Here is a 20,476-nt window from a genome sequence, read left to right on the forward strand (position 1 = left end):
ATATGTGGGAATTCTGCGCTAAATATTTCATTGGCCACTGAAAATTTTGTGTTCTTGCGGTATTAAAAAAAAAATGTGATCCAAAATTAATACAAACCATTTATGAGAAACACAATTCTGTTACTGATGATTTATTTAGGCTTTTTTCGTACATGTCTTTTTAATTTCAGGTGTGATACTCCATTTCTTCAAGCGTATTTCTGTAAAGATCCGAACAAATGAATAAATTACTAACGTGGCATATTTTCTCCGTTCTATGGGAAAAGGGTACGTACATTTCACCGATTTGCATTTTTTCAGATGTGAGGGCTAATTTTCTGATATTTCGAATGGTAGTCGCTGCTGCGATCTGTACTTCAGGATCTTCAGACCCAACAAGACGTAATACATGCTGAAAACATTATATAATGGATTTAGTTAATCTAGTAATAGGCGGAGGTGAGTACAGCACAACCTTATTTATCCGACCTTCAATCAACCAAACTCCCGCGTTATCCGAGGCACCGAAAAATCTCGAATAAAACGAATGGAGTCGCATAAAATTGTTACAATACGTTTTGTGCACTCTTTAGCTGCGAGCTGAAATTAACAGTTGGCCTTCAACAATCAATGAACGAACATTGCCATGCTACAAAAAAGGAACAAAGTCGTAGTCGCCACTAAATTTCATTGTACCCTTTCAAATATATACAAAATTATTAAGATTTTCGAATTTTTTATTTCTTCCGTGTTATCCGAGTTTTTGCTTATCCCAGGTACCCTTTCCCCTACATTGCCTTAGATAAACAAGACTGTACTGTACAACAATTTGAAATTTGCTGCAAAAATGACGTTTATAAATTTTCCCAAGGCTCTGTCTTCCAAATATACAGAATGTCGCAAAACTTATGGGATATATGATGACGATAGCTCGGGAGGAGGGATATTATTCAGAGACGAAAAGTCTGATGGATGTCTTCTCTTTGGCGTTTTGCTAATAAGTTGAATTGAGACAGAAACTCAAACAATCAAAAATAGGAAATATGATCTGGTAAATTATGTTCGAAGTGGGGAAATTATCTAGATTTGTAAACTCATCTGCTTCACAAAATTTCATTTTATCAAATTTCTAATTTAATAATTTGAATAAATTCTGGTTTTCTTCATTGTTAAAATTTAGTTCTAACATTATTTCAACAATTTACCCGAATCCAATCCCAAGCCATTTCCCAAAGATAGGCTTAAAATAGGAGACATTCTTAAAAATGTGATGATTTTAGGCAGCGTCTAGCCACAGCGTCTAAGGTATCTTATCCGTTACTTTTTTTACCTTACATCTAAGGTATTTGTTGCCTTATATCTACCGTGAGGTATTTTTTCCCTTAGCTGCAAGGCCATCCACTTTTTCCCGTAGATGTAAGGTATTGCCGTATATCTAGATAATTTTTTGAGTTTGAATACCCACGGTATGTAGCAACTTTTGCCGTAGCCACAAGGTGTTTTGCCCCCATCCGTTCTTTCAATAGATATAAGGTAATTCGGTTTATTCGGGGCTCAATTCAATTTAGTTTCATCTGGAATTCAAATTTGGATTCAGAACACTCCCCTACTAATCAGAAGGCGTATTCAATAGCGCGTTATTGATTTGGTTTCTCTTTAATTAAATGACGCTGAAACTGGCGAAAGATAGGCACGACTTTTGGCGCGGACTGTACCCTGAGTGCAGGGGCCCTTTTTTTAAATAAAATTTTAAATTATGTTGAAAAAACGATTGAAATTTATTTTCTAAACAATTCTTTTTTATGCATTGATTTTCGAACTAAAAAATTAATTAATTCAATAAATTAATTAATTTATTCACCCACGCGGTTTTTTTATCTGTGGAAAATAGACGCATGTATCCGGAGGGATGAAAATTTAGGGGGGGTGAGGGGGAGGGGTCCGATATTACATTTTTATAAAATTTATCCCTCTGGATACATGCGGCTGTCTTCAACCCCCCGGAGAAACCGCACGATCATGTATTTCCCCCGAAATTCATTTTTTTTTAATTATAAAAAATCAGCGCATGTTTCCGGAGGGGTAAATTTTATAACAATATAGTCTCAGACCCCTCTCCCTCACCCCCCTAAATTTTCACCCCTCCGGATACATGCGGCTGTCTTCAACCCCCAAGCGATTTTGTCACCAATTTTCTCAGTAACGCACCCCTCCAATTCTTACCTTTATAACTCCACAAGTGTGCATGGTAACACAATTCAGTGGTTCTTTACTCAAGTGATAGAAAGCGATGCAAACACCCTTGAGCACATCTTTATGTTTACTATTCGCGTAATTGACTAGAGGTGCAACCGCATTCAAACGTCCAAATTCGTAATTATTTCGACCCCATTCACAACAAAACGCGATTGCCAGGGTGAGGTAAGCCCTTAAATGTTCGTCTTCCTGTAAATATGATTTCACTATTATTTCCAAAGAATTGTTAACTGCGAAAACTGAAGATTCAAAGTTAAAATTATCGTCAGGATTCGATGAAGGAAGTAAAATTCTACAAACGATAAATATTTTTTAATAATTTTTTTCATTACCGAGGAGGCAATAAAATTATTTTCGTGTCACGGGACCTGAAATAGTATATTATGTCATCAGGCGATAAAAGTATTATCTGGCGAATGTGGGTTTATAATCACATTCGCAAGATAATGCTTTTATCGCCGAAAACCGGGCCCAATGACATAATAGTACATTACATGCCTGAGCCTTGGAAAACAGATCACCGTCTCCCACGTGCAAGATTGCCTTCCGAACCGAAGGTGAGGATGGCCAGCCTACGTGCTCTGATCGTGCGGTGATCTGTTTTCCAAGGCTCGGGCATGTAATGTACTATATCCTTCAAAATTGCAAAAGGAAAAACACTGGAGAAATTTATATGAATTATCGCCCTTCTGTAATTATGTAATTATCATTATGTGATTATCATTATGTGATTATCTTCATAATCAATCATTTCAGAAGAAATTACTGAGAAACCATTCTTGTAAGGAAATCCTGTGCTACAAAAAAGTTCTCTCAATAATTTCTCTGGAGATCATTTGTTTCTCGAGTACATTACTGTTAAGTTATCAAGTTATTGTGGAATAGTTACGGTATTGACGAGGCTTGCAAGCTTTTCCACAACCCCATGATCCGTAAGAATGCCCAGATTCTCAGGATCCACTGCGATTTCAGCAATAGCAGCGCAAACAGCAGCAAGGACTTCAGTGTCATCAGTTTCTAATAACGTAACCGTTAATTCCAGACCTCCCACGAAGGCTCGGACCATTTCCGGTGAATCTTTAGCGCGTTTTATGCAGGGAACCAGAGCCCAACAGGCATTCCTTTTGACTACGTTGCTGGGGTGCTTCAATAGGGACCAGACTAAGCGAACCCCATCCAGGGAGTGTGATGGGTCGTTTATTACATCCATACATTGTTCATCTTCAGCGCATTCCTTTATTACCAAGGGTAGGTTCTCCAGGAGAGGCTCGTATGTGCAACTCAATAATCTAATCTAATTAATCATCCAAAGAATTCGAAAACAATTAGGTAGTAATTAAGCATGAAGGAGAGATGAAATTGACAGGCGGTGTATAATTTACACTCCTAATATTTTTTCTGAACTAAAAGAGTTAAAAAGGCAATGTGAAGAGACGGAAGAGACGAGAAAACGGATCCTAAGGGTCGAATGTATTTATAACGGTCAGGCGGATAATATAGTCCATACGCAATACCCCCTTCCCGTGGTCACTAAGAGGTCGATGGAATTTTATCATTGGATTTTATGTTTTTGGGGGTGAGGAATCCGAATATGTTATTTATTTTGTCCTCCCGTCGCGCAATCATTTGTTATAAACAAATAAGTCCCCATTTTTAGCGAATAAATGTTCTTCTGGGAAAACCAAGAGAGATACAGAAAAATTATTCAAGCAATAGTTATTCCTCTTTATTTCACCAATAAAATGATTTTTGATTCGTCGAAATCGATTCAATACTTCCCGAGATACAGTCTAAAGAGTGAGCGCGGGTGGATAGACTGCGCGGACGACGGGTGAGTATGGGCGCGGAGCAGTGTATCTAAACGAATAACGTTTGTGTTTGCATACTGCACTGCGCTGAATAAATTTTATAAACATATGATGTTCAACAATGTGTAAATCGTGTTCAGTGCCTTCCTTTACCATGTTTCGATCTATGGTTTCAATGAATTTTCATGTAATTGACTCATTATTTATCATTTTTTCTTTTCAGATATCTTCATCTTCAATATGAAGGGGTCTTCTATTCATCCGATAACAGGAATTATACATTATCATTATAAGTTGCTGGCGACATTTTTACGTTGTCCTCTCGAAACATGGAATGCGTTTTGTCCCTTACCCGACATGAAGAGTATGAGAGAAAATAGAAATAATCGGCAGATTACAGATATTATTCCTTTCTACAGTAATCTAATGCAATACAGAATGTACAAACCAATGATATTCACTCAGATACTCTGCTCCGCGCCCATACTCACCCGTCGTCCGCGCAGTCTATCCACCCGCGCTCACTCTTTATCCTGTATCTCGGGAAGTATTGGATCGATTTCGACGAGTCAGAAATCATTTTATTGGTGAAAGAAAGAGGAGTAACTTTTGTTGAAACAATTTTTTTGTATCTCTTTGTTTTCCCGGAAGAACATTTAGTCACTAAAAATGGGGACTAATTTGTTTATAACAAATGATTGCGCGACGGGAGGACGAAATAAACAACATATTCGGATTCCTCACCCCCAAAAACAAAATCCAATAATAAAATTCCATCGACCTCGAGGCATCTGTCGATAATGGCAGTTTTTTATATGACGTTACAATACGTAAGGACGTCAAAAACTTCATAGCGTCACATTTCGGGATTGGATGATGTGGAATGCACCGATACCATAACAAAAATTGTAGACTTGAAACTGCAAAATTAAGTTCAATTTTACACTTATGTATGATTTCTAATGATTACGGAAATCACCTGATTCCTTTATTTCTATTGATCGCGTATGAAAAAATGCTATAGGATTTCCTATAGAATTTCCTATCAGATTTATGACCACTGTGACCAATTGGTTTCGAGTCTCAATTTTGTGTGTTACTTTATATAGAAAATCCTATAGTGAATTCTATAGGAAATGTTCGAATTCAGAACATTGATTTCGAAACATTCGAACATTGAATGGAGGATTCGAACATTTCCTATAGGATTTCCTGTAGGTTTTGTTCATACGTGATTTCCAATGATTTCCAGAAATCTTTAGAAATCACCACTGAAAATGGAAATCACTTGATTTCCAGTAATTTCCATTGATTTTTTCCTTGATTTCCAGTCGAGTGATCCAATGATTTCCTAAGTGACCAGCCCCTTGGTTCCCGGTAATTCGTGATCTTTAGGATCACTTTTCTGGTTTTTTCTGTTTGAATCTTCAATTTTAAGAACGTTCGACTCTGCGGGTTCAAACAAGGCAAACAGATGTTCCCGTTTGACTTGTTTGACCTTTCTAATTTCGAATAATTTTAATTTTTCAATAATTTTATAGGTTTATTAGCTTACAATGTAAGTGGATGCAATGCGGTTGAATAGAATAGATGGGATTTTACCTTTCCGGCAAGTTAGAGCGATGTAAAGTACCATTAACAAAGCTTGGGAAAAGGGAGGTTTTCATTCTTACCGTTCTCGAATCAATCCACGATTAATCCGATGGAAGTCATTTTTATGAAATAACTTACACTTATGAAGGCATTTTCAATAGTATACTAACTCATACAGCGATATTTTTCAAATTTTATGCTGTTTTTGCCTTGGGTGCCCTTATGTCATTTGCGCTCATTTTCAAATTAAAAAAATGAGCAATCGATTAATTTTTTCAAAGATAAATTAGCCGCTTTTTCCCAAACAATAATTCTATTAATTAGCTCGGGAATGAGGAACTCCATGAGACAATGTCGAAAGGACTCTGAAAATTTGACACGAAAAATAGTTTTTTTGTCTCACACTCATTTTCGAATCCCGGTAGCTTGGCGCAGTGGGTAAGTTCGTTGCCTCACATGCGAAAGGTTCCGAGTTCAAATCCCGGCCGGGTAGAATGGTGCGATCTAACCATTCATAGTCTTGATCATCATCGCAGTATACCCTCACCGGGTCGAAGCGATGTAAAATAACGATTAAAAAAAAAAACACTCATTTTCGAGATATGTCATGATCAAGCGAATGAAACCATTCGATTTTTATTGAAAAAATGGGCGATTTGAACGTCATTAATTACAACTAGGGGGTTTACGCCCCTCGCTCGCTCCGCTCGCCAACCCCCATATGACCCTCATTGTGATCCTATTATACCCCTCGTGACGCTTATTTTGACCCTTCATTTCTGACCCTTAATTTTGGAGTCTTAATTTCGAGCACCAAATTTTCACCACCAAAAAGAATTTTTACAATATAGAGAGATATTATAACCCGCATTTTACCGCTGTGACCCTTAGTTTCTGACTCCCATGACTCTTATTTGGACCCGTAATGTGACCTTCATGACCTTTATTTTAACCCTGGTGAGCCTTAGTTTTTGACCCTCATGTCCCTTATTTGGACCCTTAATCTGATCCTTGTGACATTTATTTAGACCCTTGTTACGCTTATTTGGGCCCTTAATCTGACCCTCAAACTTGCGACCTTTAATCTGACCCACATGACCCGTAATCTTGTGACCCTTAATCTGGCCCACATGACCCATAATCTGACCGTTGTTAGATTAAAGGTTACTCTTATTCTGACCCTTGTGACTTTTATTTTGATCCTCATAACCCTTGTGACCCTTAATTTCGGAGCTTTAATTTCGAGTACCAAAGTATTATCACCAGATGTCGATTTGGATTTTTATAATAATAGAGAGAAACTAATATTTACCAATTTAGGAAGTCCATTATTAATTCTCAGAACTGCTCTATTTGCAGGATCAACACAGCACTCGGCTAACGCTCCGACAACATGTGCTAGAACTTCCTCATCTTCATTTTCCTCAAGCAGTGGGACTAGTGATGCAACTAATCCATTCTGATTGAATCTCGATACATTCTCTGGACTAATTGCACATTTCCAAATGGCTCCAGTGACTGCAGCTAGTAATCTTTTATTTGAACGTACTTGTTCACTTTGGACGAGGCGACAGAGAGGGTCCAACCCTCCGGCCTGCCTCACCATATCTCTGGTTAATTTATTGGAGGCACATTTGAAAATTGCTAAAGCACAGTTCTCTTCCAATTTGATCCGATCTCTCTGAGCTTTGAGGGCGTTCTTGTTTTCTGGTGGATGTTCTTCTTCAGCAGTTCCGTTCTCGTGGTTTATTTTTGGGGGATGAGGGTCGTGGGAGGGTTTCCCATTTGTTATCGACTCACCGGTTCGAAGGTGACGAACAATCTCTGAGATTATTCCCATTTGTTCAAATGCTAAACGAAATACTTTCTGCAAACGAACGAAGAGAGAAAAATAAAAATATCTCAGTGAGGTTGAGACTTTTGCACTAAACAGTGTCACTTAGATGGTTTGGCACTTATCTGAATCTCAAAGTATTTTTACCCTATGCGAAATCTCTTGTAGGGTTGGCCATAAAATAGAGATCGGTTTTTGTTCAATCTAATTTTTTCGTTTCGCTCAATGATACCTACTGACGCGCAAGACGTGACAACAGCGAGAGTCGCCCAATTGGCATGAAATATTTAGATTCTCGGGGAACTCAAATCTCGGTATGAACACTCTAGATTTCTCCATTTGAATTTCTTTAGCTTACGGAAGACAAATCGTACAGTGATGGGGTGAAAATTTAGAGGGGGGGGGGTCCAAAAAATGTGTGACGCAATGTGTCATAAGGCTCCCATTCGGCGTCGCGTTCCACCCTGTTTCGCACATAATTTTCAATTAATTTATGAGACGGGAGGTCACACTTTCCTTAAAGTGATTTTTGCGAAGGCAGATGGAATTGTTTAAACGAATTGGGAATTATAGCAGCATCAATAGGTAATATAATAGGTGGGATATCACTATACCTTCAGTACAAATTGCTATTGAATGTATCCTAAACATACAATGGTAATGTAATATATGAGATTTGACTTCTATAGTTAATTATACAGTATAGCTAGAGTAATTCAGACAGAGTGGACCAGATTTTTCCCTTAAATACACATGGAGATAGAAAATCGGGAAAAAATTACAAAAAAGCTCGCGTCATCGTCTGATGGGCAGCTTGTTAAAACTAATACTTGTGAGTCGTTGCGAGGAAAGTTCAGTAGACTCTCGTTATAGTCGCACTTCCTTTAATATAAATTTTTACTCCCTTTAGGAGATTACTATAATCTGATTCAAATATTATGTCAGAGCGACCCGAGGCGAGATAAAATTTGATGATTCACTTGATACAAGATTTTTAATATTCAGAAATCCAGAAGGAAATAGAGAATGAGTGAAAATTGAAAATTCGAAAGAACCATCAAATTGTCGAAGAAAATTTTCCAGGAAGATGAAGGATCTTCCTTGAATCAGTATCCTCTCTTGAAAATTTTTTTATAGAAAAAAAAGTGAGTCTAGAGTTCTACAGACCAGATCTGCACATTGTTGAACAGCTCCCATAATAGGCACAACGAGTTCAATATGCGCCGATTGTAGAAATCTACTCATAAAAAAAACAACTCCATGTTTACGAAGTTCTTCTTTAATTTTTGGGCTGCTGCTCAATGCATCCAGGACTTTAGCACATGCAATTGCAACTGCAACGTGCTGTCGCTCGCTTTCGTTTGATTGTTCAGCGTTGCGACGCAGAACATTGTCAGGTACATCCATTGCATCCAACTTGAAATGATAAATTAATTTTTTTAATAATTTACGGCAGAGAGAATTGTTGGATGAAACTTACGATCAATGCAATACCGTTCCGGACGCGAATCTGCTTCCTCGCTTTTCGCATCATCGCTACGCTGGCCATCGTCTCCGCAGCGAGAATCCTCACGTCTCTCGCGGGATGTTTCAGCATCTCGATGAGTGGGGAAACGATACCGAGGTCGATTAGGTAGCGACGAGTGTCAAAACAGTTTCCCATTCGCGATAAAACTGCGAGAGAACCTAATTGACATTTTACGTCTTTGGTTTCTAGGAGATTCACCAGAACTTCCAAGCCACCCATCTCGCGAATGGATCGTTGAATTGGCTAGGAATTAATTCAGCTTGAATAATGATCGTGAAAATTCACTTCATGGTGATTTCTTTTCAATGGCAAAGGTTTTTTTACAGACAATTTTTAGTTTTATCTCTCAAATTATGGGCGAAACATATTAGTAGCGAAGCGGTAAATGGTTCAAGTTGACTTGGCTCATCGCTGAATTTTCGAGAAATATCTCTGAATCTAACGCAGTTGGCGAAAACTTTATAAACACCTTTTTTGTAAAGCGAATTGAGGGTTACAAAAAAGGTCTGTTTGAAACGTATATATACGCTATATATCTATCAGTGAAACGATCGGTCCTACACTGAGAGAAAAACGACAAAGTTCTCAAACAAGTCTTACTTGTGCCAAGAAAATAGTGTTTTTTGAAAATTATCAAAAAAGGATTTTTTTGTGGCGAATATGGAGAGAGTGCGGCGGAATGAGAAATTTTTGTCGCAAAAATAGACTTAGTAGTTAAAAAAAAAATGCATTCTCTGTATACGCAAGAAATGTCATTTCTAGCACTACTACTTCGTTATTCGATACTCCTCGAAACTATGGTATGTCTTTCATAATTGTCTCTGATATTTCACTGAATTTGAGATATACTTTCACGTGATACTACCATTTCATACACGTGCGATCTTCTCAATTGCCAGATTTCAACTAACTTTTCGGGGGTTTCGCGATCCCCTGACCGCTCAACCGAAATTTCTTTGTTTTATGCGAAACAAGAGATCGTAGTTTTTAGTTTCGGCTATCTCATAGACGCAGGAAACAAATGAACTCTTAAATGAAACAATAATAATGATATCTGTTGTGAATTGGTAAACTAGGATAAGGGCAAATCGCTTCCCAACAATGGTCTGCTACTATCCACGAGGGGATTTAGCGAAAAAACAAAAATTGACCCCAGTACGAAGAAAAAGTAAGAAAGATAAGTGCAGTGCATTAACTTGTTGGAAGATATGTTGACTTATCTTCCGAAGTGGAACCGATGGGAAAAGGATAAGTTGACTTATCTTTCTGGTACATTGGTGACCCTCATGTCTGGTTTCCGCACCTAACCCTCGTAACCCTTCCTTTGACCCTTTCACCTAATTCCAGCGAACCTTAATTTTTACTTTCATTCCGGTTTCTTTGTTCAGACCCTTATCTAATTTTTCGATTTTACACCCGAGTGTTTAGATTTATAAAACCCCAGTGTTTGAATTTTAAGGGTCGTCTTTCAAGGGGTCACGTGACCAAATTCACTTTTACTATTTACAGCCAAAACAATTCCTTCATTTTGATAAAACCCAATTTCCGACCTGTAGTCATGACTCCCGTATGTCAGAAATTGGCTTTCATGAAAATCAGGGAATTATGTTGGCTGTAATTAGTAAAGGTGACTTGGGTCACGTGACCCTTGTGAAGACGGCCCTTAAATCTGGTTGAATGATAAATTTCAAACAGTTTCGGTTTTATTGGAAAAAAAAAATTATAGAAACAATGCAATTTTCTAGTTTTTAAAAATTATGGAATTGAACACAAACAAATATATCGAAACAAAATAGTTAAAAGGCAAGAGTACTGGATATTTAAACGCCGTAAGCCCACCATATTAAAAGGGTGTGTGCGGGACAANCCACCATATTAAAAGGGTGTATGCGGGGCAAAATGGGTATTTCGGGAACTTGTAGGATTGAGTGGGGGTAAAATAGGTATTTCGGAAACTTGTACGATTGAATGGGGGCAAAATGGAGTTTTCGGGAACTTGTACGATTCAATAGGGTCTTAATCGGTAGTTATTAACCTTATATGATTCAATGGGGGCAGAATGGGTATTTTCTGAACTCATACGAATCAATTGGAAGAAAATGGGTATTTCTTGAATTTGTACGGTCGCATAGAGGGCAAAAATTATATGATAATTATTTTGAATAATTGTATGAGGTTTACGAGGGCCACAAGGGAAAAATTGCGTTTCACGAGAATAAAACGTCACAAGGCTCGCGAGGGGAACATTAAATTCACGAAGATCAAATGTCATGAGGCTCACGAGGCCCACAAGGCGAAAATTGAATTTCATGAGAATCAAACATCACCAGGCTCATGAGGGCCACGAGGGGAAAATTAAATTTCACGAGGGCCAAACATCACGAAGCTCACGAAGCTCACGACTCTCACGAGGGCCACGAGGGGAAAATTAATTTTCACTGTATCAAACGTCACGAGACTCACGAGGGGAAAATTAAATTTCAAACGCCTCGTCCCACTCGTATCGAAATATAGTATTTTTCCTCCTGGCCTTCGTAAGCCCCGTGACCTTTGATCCTGCTGGGTGCCCTCAAAATTTCTAACATGTAAAATACTGTATACTATATTTTATACATTTTTTACGTATTATAGTTATTTGCATTCGTCGCAGACTTTCAAGTTTTACTTGCTCCCCCCCCCTCCTTGATAGGGATAAAGACAAGAAATCTCCAGTGTGGCCCTCGTGAGCCTCGTGACGTTTGCTCCTCGTGAAATATAATGTTCCCCTCATGACCCTCGTGAAATTTAATTTTCCCCTTGGAACCCTCGTGAAATTCAATTTTCTCTTTGTGGCCCTTAATTAAATGACTTTTGGTATATCATCGCACACCTGAGAAACTGAGAACAAATCGGGCCCAACCCATTTTTCCCCATACATTGAACGAGGCCCTTCTTTTTCGTGTATTTGGTTTCCGTTTGAGGTTTCCGTTTAACGTGTGAGGCATGACGGGTTGGGGCCGATTTCTTTCTAGTTTTTCAGGTGTGCCCATCATATATCAAGAGCCGTTCAATAGTTATTTTCATCCATTGCAGATTTCCAAGTTTAACTCGGGTCCCCCTCTCCCCCTAAATAAGGTGTAAAGTCCCAAAATATCAATTTTGTCCCGATTCAATGATGCATGTTCAGGAAAGAGCCATTTTACTCCCATTCAATCCTACAATTTTTCCAAATACCCATTTTGCTCCTATTCAATCCTACAAGTTGCCGAAAGACCCATTTTGCTCCTATTCGATCGTACAAGCTCAAGAAATATCTATTTCGCCCCTATTAAATCTCACAAGTCTAAAAAATACCCATTTTGCCCCCTTCCAATCGTATAAATTCTGGAAATACCCATTTTGCCTCTATGAAATATCAGAACTTCACAAAATACCCACATTGCCCCGATTCAACTGTGCAAGTTCTCGAAACACCCATTTTGCCCTCATTCAATCGTACGAATTCTCGAAATACCCATTTTACCCCTATTAAATAATGTAAGTTCAGGAAATACCGATTTTTTCCCTATTGTATCGTATAAGTTCAGGACATATCCATTTTGCCCCCAGTCAATCGTACATGTTCCCGCAATAATCACTTTGCCGCCATTGAATCGTGTAAGCTCAAGAAAACCCCATTTTGCCCCCACCGAGTTCCCCCACAAACTGAATTTTTTTGTTTAAAAAATAAGCCCTTGAGTAGTTTTCATCGTCCAACCAAGACCACAGTTCGAGATGAAACATGGAGAAATAGAATAAACATGATCCATGTATTTGGGGACATATTGTTTACTTCTGTTCCATAGGGTCATAAGGATACAATGAACTTCTTTTGCGTTTTGTTCAAAGAATCGGTCAATTGACTATCATCGTTACTTAGAGCACCAGGAGATAAGTCAACATATATCCAGTTGATTGAGTCATCGAAAAAGATAAGTTGACTTATCTTTCCCGAAAATCTAGTCACTAAGGATAAGTGCAGAATTTTTACTCAAATTACATCCTGCGTGCGTGATACTGGTACCTAAAAAAAAGACCCAATAAAAAGGGAAAAATGTAGCGCCAATACCCTCGAAACCCTATTCACAAAGGCAGCAAAAGTTTTTCAGCTCTCCTGTAAAATTTATTTTTTTGCACTTATCCTAGTTTACCAATTCACGGCAGATATGATAACAATCTTGTAACTTAGGGATAAAATATTTATTAATAAATTTTCCTCTATATGAGATATTTTCATCCTGAAAAGGCACCGTCTGGTGTGAATTATCTGTCTCCTAAGTCAAATATTTCGTTGTTGTCGAGAGCAGAACAATTATTCATGCTTGAGATTTTCAAATTCGAACCAAACAAATTCTTTTCTGGCCATTTTCAACCAGCGATTTTATGGCCCAAACAAGATTTGTTTGACACCGTGTTTGTTTTTCTCTCAGTGTACCGACAATCCTCGAGCACCATCGGGAACCTTCGGTTGAGCGGTCAGGGGATCGCGAAACCCCCGAAAAGTTAGTTGAAATCTGGCAATTGAGAAGATCGCACGTGTATGAAATGGTAGTATCACGTGAAAGTATATCTCAAGTGCAGTGAATTATCAGAGACAATTATCAAAGACATTCAATAGTTACTAGGTGTATGACTTAAGTTAATTAATTATTAAGTTTAATTAATTAATTCTCGGCCACTAGATTAAGTTGATTAGAACACCTATTTGAATTAAATAATTTTTTCGTGTCACGGGACCTGAAAAACACAATTTTCGACACCAATTGACGTTTTGCAGGTCCTTCGACACGAAAATTAATATACACACCTCGCCATGGAAAACATATCACCCTACCCCACGTGCTTGCCATCCTCGCCTTCGGCTCGGAAGGCAATCTTGCACGTGGGATGCAATTTTGGACGGTGATCTGTTTTTCAAGGCTTGGGCATGTAATGTACTGTTCCGCAATAAAGAGCGTTTTGAAGCGTCATCTGTGAGCTATCAAACCACTCAAGTCCGATTGTGGTCCGATTAACACAACCTCAAAAAACAGTAAATAAAAATGTTACTCGACAAGCAGCAATTGAGGCACTCCCTTCTTTTCACCTTCCAACTTGGAAAAACGGCTGCAGAAGCACAAGAATAGTATATTTCAGGGCGAGTGCCATGAGGTTTTTTTACTCGCGTGGTTGACCAGTCCTCGCCTTTGGCTCAGACGCCAACTCCACGCGAGTAAAAAATCCCATGGCACTAGCTGTGAACGATATTTTTCCGTAGTAATTTTCACTTTTACGAGTTTGGAGAAGGGTCAATACCAATTCCCGCACGAGGAAAAGTGAAGATCAGTACGGAAAATTATTTGTTCGGGCTTAGGAGAGAGTGTTGTATCTTATATATAGCACATGTAAAAAGTGGTTCAAAAAATTTGGGGATGGAAATTTTGATCTCCAGGATAAGAACGTCCTCGGCAGCCGAAAAAAGTTGAGGACGAGGAGTTGGACAACCTACTCAATGAAAATCCCTGCCAAATACATCAGGAGCTTGCTGATACTCCCGGAGTGACTCAATCAGCTATTTCGAGGCGTTTAAAAAGAATTGGGAGGATACAGAAGGAAGGTCCTTGGGTGCCCTATCATCTTACCTCAGAAAACAAAAGTCGACGCAGTCGACGCTGACCAGATTCAAACAAAAAGACTTTTTACATAAAAATTGTGACTGGGGATAAAAAGTAGATATTTTACGACAATCCTAAGAGGCGAAAGTCGTGGGAATATCCGGAGGAACCGTCAACGAGTACTGCAAAACCGAACATTCACGGGAAAAAATTGTTGTGTATTTGGTGGAATTCCAAAGGTGTAATCTATTATGAGTTACTCGAACAGGGGGAAACCGTCACTGCTAAGCGTTATCAGGACCACTGGTGAAATTGAGTGATGCTATTGAGGAAAAGAGGCCTTTAACTGGTAGTGGTACGAGGCAAGTAATTTTTCTACGGGACAACGCGCGGCCACACACAGCAAAAGAAACCCTGAAAGTTATCTCCACGTTGGGGTGGGAAATTCTCCCACATGCGGCGTATTCTCCAGATCTTGCGCTTTCTGATTATCACCTTTTTCGGGCGCTACAACATCACCTGATGAATACCCAGTTCCAATCTCCTGAAGAAGTCCAGCAGAGCATTGATGACTTCATCCAGTTAAAACCTCCATCTTCTTTTCCAGCCGGAATCCGACAATTGCCGGATAGATGGGGGAAATGCATGCAAAGTGACGGCGATTATTTTCAAGATTAGATCTGTATTCATTTTTTTATAAATAAATGTCAAAATTGTCGAAAAAGGCCGAGAATTAAGTCATACATCATAATATTCAACAATTCAGTACATCAACCTCTGTAGGTATTAATATTTAAGACACTCAACAAACTAGTTCAACCAAAGTGTAAATATTACGGTTAACGAAGTGGTTCGATTCCACTAAAATATAGTGACGGTTTATGAATCAGTGTTCTAATTAATTTTCGGCCTATCCTGGAACAACACCTCCCACATCTACCCTACATTTAGATCCTCACCAAACAACGTCTCGACAAAAATTCGACTATCGACCTTAGATTTCGAGATATTCTCGCCTTAGATTTGCCTTAGATTCGCCTTAGATTTGGAGATGATACTATGAATATCTCGAAATTCTATGAATATATCGAAATTTTCTATGCACTATATATAGTCAAATAGTCAAAATCGATTTAAACCGTTTTACCGCTTCGCTACTAATGTTATTCGTTATTTTGCCATTTTCAGCTTGTAAAGCAAGCGCCTTTGTAGCAAATTCTATTGGACTTCTGTTGGAAATTTATTTTTCTTTACGCTGTGCGAAAAAGCAACTTTTTAGGCACGCTTCGCGAAAAAAAATTTTTACTCGCGTGGTTGACCAGTCCTCGCCTTTGGCGCACGCTTCGCGTGCCTAAAACGTCCCTTTTCCACACATTGTAATGAAAAATATCGTTCGATACTCGTGGGAAAAGTATTTTTTGGCTCGTGGGAGGTTTATAGCACAAGTCGAAGGCGAGTGATATAATCCCAAAACTCTTTTCCGTACTCGTAACGAAATTTACTATTTTGACACTACTGCTACTGCTATTTCCTACGTTCACCCCGTATCGAAAAGTGCTTTTCATTTACTCGTAAATAAAAAAATATTGTTCGACACATGTGAGATGGGAATTTTCTCGAGTGTGAAGTTGCACGAGCTGAAAATTTCCGTCTCACTCGTATCGAACTATACGATTACGTTTATTTAGTTTAGAACATGTCCAATAGAAACTATTTCATGCAAAAAATGAATAGAATTTCATTGTTCCATACAACTCATTCTATTGAGATATTTTCTATAAGAATTCCTGGACATTTCCAGTTTTTTAATAATAGTCAGGTAAAAATTAACAACAATAAATAGAAAATTTCGGCCGAGGATTTTCTATAGAAAATATCTGAGTAGAATTAGTTTTAACATTTTCTATTGCATATTAATATTGACGAAAAAATGCACAGAAAAACTGCTGAATTTGTCAATAGAATCGGCAAAGAACTAATAAAATTTTCAATAGAAGTCCAGTAAAAAAAATTTCGAGCAATGTGTTAACCTTTTCAACTGCAATTATCTGTAAGTGAAGTTACAAAAACCTTTCGATAATTCCTCTCTATCATTTGCAAATTCTTCAATTTTCTTTCCACAATTGTCATTCTCCCTGGTTCCTTGTTACGTTACCTTGCTGTCGAGTTCATAATTCTTCAACAAACACAGGGCAACTGTCGTGGCTGTTTGATTGCCGGCCTTCGTATACTTGATCAACTTCTGAAGATGCCAAAACTCTGAAGGAACTTCTGGCGATTCCTCCTTGACATAATTCGTCTCGTCATCACTTCCAGATTCGAGTTCATCATCAGAGCTCTCTTCCTCTGCAGTCTCATCGATAATCCGATGCTTCGGACCCTCAGGCTCTCCTCCAATAGAACCAATAATATTAGCCGAAGTGGTTGAGGTGGGTGCTTGCAGTGAAGACGTACTCCCCTTTTTCGGGCCCTTTGTCATTTGAGATTTTTTGGAACTATTCCGTTTGTTATTATTACCCGGCATCATGCAAAGTCTGTTAACCCTTTGGATTTTGAAATACAATTGACTCCCTCCAACTCTGGATTGTTAAAAGTGGAGTTAAACGACTCGCCTGAGTGAGTTGGTTTCCATAACTTCCATCGTGAAACAGTGTCAACAGTTTTACAATAGAAACCATGGAAACCTGAAATTTTCCGACGATTGAAGAGTTTTACAGTCACTACACTCACCTCATACAGTGCTTTGAAGTGCGCCTTGATTATCCTCTTTCCACTTGATGAGCTCAATTTAGTGGAGAGTTAGAAAGACTCAATAGTATCGATCAAACGAACAGGTGACTGTGACTCCATCCGGTGGAGCCTGTCTTTTCCATTCATAATGTGTAGAGCACGTGAAACGAGAACATATCAATACATTTTATCAATTTTAATTTTTACCGCCCTTTTTTTCATGGGATTTATTTTTTCAAATGGATTTATTGGAGTTGGAGACATCAAATTTGTAAGTAGGCATAAATTTTTACTATCTAAGAATCATTTTGCATAGTAACAAAATATTTCATGATGCACTGAAGGAGTTATCTTTTGTGCTTTTTTTGGGAAAGGTTCGACAGAATAGATCAAGCAATAAAGATTTAAGAAAACATTAGAGATATTGGAATTGGATGTCAATTGCGTACTAGCGGCGCAGTACATTTGACAGAGAAATGTTGTAAAAGATAAAATAAAATAGTTCTAAAAAATAGTTTCATTGTTAAAATATTAATTTGTCAATTATAGTTTATCACAATTTGAAAATTGAAACAATATATTTTAATTTATTTATGAAGGATAATTTAACCCCTCAGCGACGAGACCTTTTTGTAATCAAGTTTGTTATAAAATTGACAGTTAATTCTTTATTTAGATTTAATTGTTAATTCTTGCAGTTTCATCGTAGCGCGGGAGTCTTGTAAAGGCTGACTGTGGGTGCGTTTCGGAATCAACTACCGTAGCTGCAGTAAAGCGAAATTAGATAGGGTTACAGTACTGCTACTGCTACTAAGTCGATTGCGAAACGCGCCCTGTATCTGGTCAGGTTCTCTCCTCATTGAGACTCTCCCTCGGTCTAATCGTAAAAACTCGAAAGGGTATACGAGAGAAAAAAAATAGAAGTGTAACTGATGTTCAACATCGCTACTACGTAATACCGCGTCTATGTTCAATTGAAGATATATGTGTATACATGTTCATTCATAATGCATGCTTATATTTGTATAATTTTGATTCACAATTCCATTGTTAGAGAGGAGTTGAGACTTCAAAGTCAGCTAACACCATGAAACACTCAACAGAACGTCAAAATACACCTGCGAAAAAGCTTATTTTAGTATGGAAGTACGGCTTGACACTCGAAAATCGTCACATCCATCGTTTCAATCCCTCGAAAAGGTAAAAACTGTTAAAAAATTTTGCCGCGTTTGGTTCTTTAATGGTGCAACACTGAAGTGGCAAAGCGTGACTTAAGAATTTAATTATTGAAATCTTATTGAATAAAAACTTATTCTGGAAAATGATGATTACTGAAAGAAATATTCAAAAATTTACTTTATAGTTGGAGGAATGTTAAGGATGGTTATCCAAAATCGCAAGTATTAAAAAACAAGATTTTTTTTTTCAACTGAGAGATGGATTTATTCCCTTTATCTTGATCAAAATTCCAATCCACCAACCCACGTTTATTATTTAGAAATGGAATGGACAAAATGCATCGAACGCATGCGCTAACATGCGCTTATAAGGGATAGAATCTTTCAAATATTTCCCCTTTTTGTGCGGGTACCCCAAATTTTTTTCTGGCCATCGATTCAGTATAGTTTTACACATTACCTTCTATTTTTATTTCTATTTTTAGTCTTATAGTAGGTGAATTATACATTTCAACATAAATCCTATAAGAGCTCGTGTATAAGGAAAAATTTGTTCATTTATTTCTGGCGAGACTGTCGCCATTATTTTTTTTTTAACATCAAAGAAGTTAGTTCCATATGTTCTGCTATCAACTCCTTGCATTCTCCAGAATAAACCGATTAACACCTTTGTTATTGTTATAAAATAAGGGAAGGGTTATAAGTTCGTTGTTCTGAAAAACCCGAAAAAACAGAAATTTTTTGTGAAATCTATAAAAAAACCCGGAATTTTCGAGGTTTCAAGATTTTAGAACTTAAGACGTGTCCACTTCCAAAAATTAAAGTAAATCAAATGTATGCCTTTCACAAAAAAATGAAAAATGAAAAACATTTTTGAGTCATAAGAGAGTTGATCTTTTAGAGAGTGGATCCCTGATTTCAAATTAAAAACTTCACATGCAAACTTAATTTCCTTTGATACTACTTACTTTTCAAGATATTCTCCATGGGAAAATTGTCCTCTTACATCCTGTGAGCTGACATACAGTGATGAAGACTCAGATATGGCAGACGCCGTACTATTTCACCTTCAACGAATGACAAAGAAAGATGCTACAAAAATTTCGAAGTGGTCGCGGAAAAGTCGAAATCAAAAACAAATTTGGGTTTTTCTAACAGATGAATCTCCAATGCATACGACATTCTACCCAGCGTACAACGGATTATTCAACTGGTCTATGACTTATCGATCCAATAGTGATGTCTGGGTGCCCTATGGTCGCACAATCAGAAACTCAGCCTTTCCAGAAGCTAACAGCACTGATCAACCTCGGAAAATTACTGGTTATCTTCCAGAAATTCCTAAAAAACATGAATTAGTTGCAATAATGGGGAGCAATTGCGCAAAAACTAAAGCAAGTAATCGATGGAAATATGTTAAGATACTTTCAAATCTCTTTAAAAAATCTGAACAAAATTTAGACATCTTCGGAGCATGTTTAGGGGGTAACAGAACTGCTTGTCCAGGCCATTTCTATCAAGATTGTCCTGTGTTAAATAATTATAAATTTTATTTAGCGTTTGAGAATTCAAACTGCAGAGAATACTTGACAGAAAAAGTATTTTGGAATGCTTATTCCAAATTTTCTGTACCGGTGATTATGGGGGCTCCGAAGCGGGACTGCCAGAGACTATTGCCTCCTCATTCGTACATTCATGTCGAAGACTTCGATTCACCAGAGGATTTATTTAATTATTTAAGGTATATTGATGAGGATGATGAGAAATATGTAAAATATCATACTTGGAGGAGGGAGTGGAGGGTTCTCAATGAACACGGATATTTTGGATCTGAGCCGAAGCATTACTGTCGTTTGTGTCAGGCATTGTGGCTCAATAAATCCACAACAAAATATTATGTAAATCCGAGTGACTATTGGAGCCAAAAAGACTGCATCCTGAGTCCTGATTCTACTTGA

At 37.9% G+C, this 20,476-nt stretch overlaps 2 protein-coding genes across 2 annotated transcripts; one reads left to right on the forward strand and one right to left on the reverse strand.

The window, feature by feature from the left end:
• Nucleotides 1-99: 99 nt before the first annotated feature.
• Nucleotides 100-17,137, reverse strand: LOC107042796 (armadillo repeat-containing protein gudu). The gene is made up of 8 exons (XM_015263983.1): nucleotides 16,766-17,137; nucleotides 8,951-9,241; nucleotides 8,638-8,886; nucleotides 6,949-7,503; nucleotides 3,125-3,529; nucleotides 2,203-2,424; nucleotides 276-391; nucleotides 100-200 (listed from the first exon to the last, which is right to left on the reverse strand). The coding sequence occupies exons 1-8, from the start codon at nucleotides 17,135-17,137 to the stop codon at nucleotides 167-169; spliced, it is 2,244 nt and encodes a 747-aa protein (XP_015119469.1). The 3' UTR covers nucleotides 100-166.
• A 1,290-nt stretch (nucleotides 17,138-18,427) lies between these two features.
• Nucleotides 18,428-20,476, forward strand: LOC107042785 (alpha-(1,3)-fucosyltransferase 6). Its single transcript, XM_015263971.1, has 2 exons — nucleotides 18,428-18,540; nucleotides 19,495-20,476. The coding sequence occupies exons 1-2, from the start codon at nucleotides 18,428-18,430 to the stop codon at nucleotides 20,474-20,476; spliced, it is 1,095 nt and encodes a 364-aa protein (XP_015119457.1).

This window comes from Diachasma alloeum, unplaced genomic scaffold (assembly GCF_001412515.2).
Source record: "Diachasma alloeum isolate Michigan unplaced genomic scaffold, Dall2.0 Dall_scaffold_00521, whole genome shotgun sequence".
Lineage (NCBI taxonomy): Eukaryota > Metazoa > Arthropoda > Insecta > Hymenoptera > Braconidae > Diachasma > Diachasma alloeum.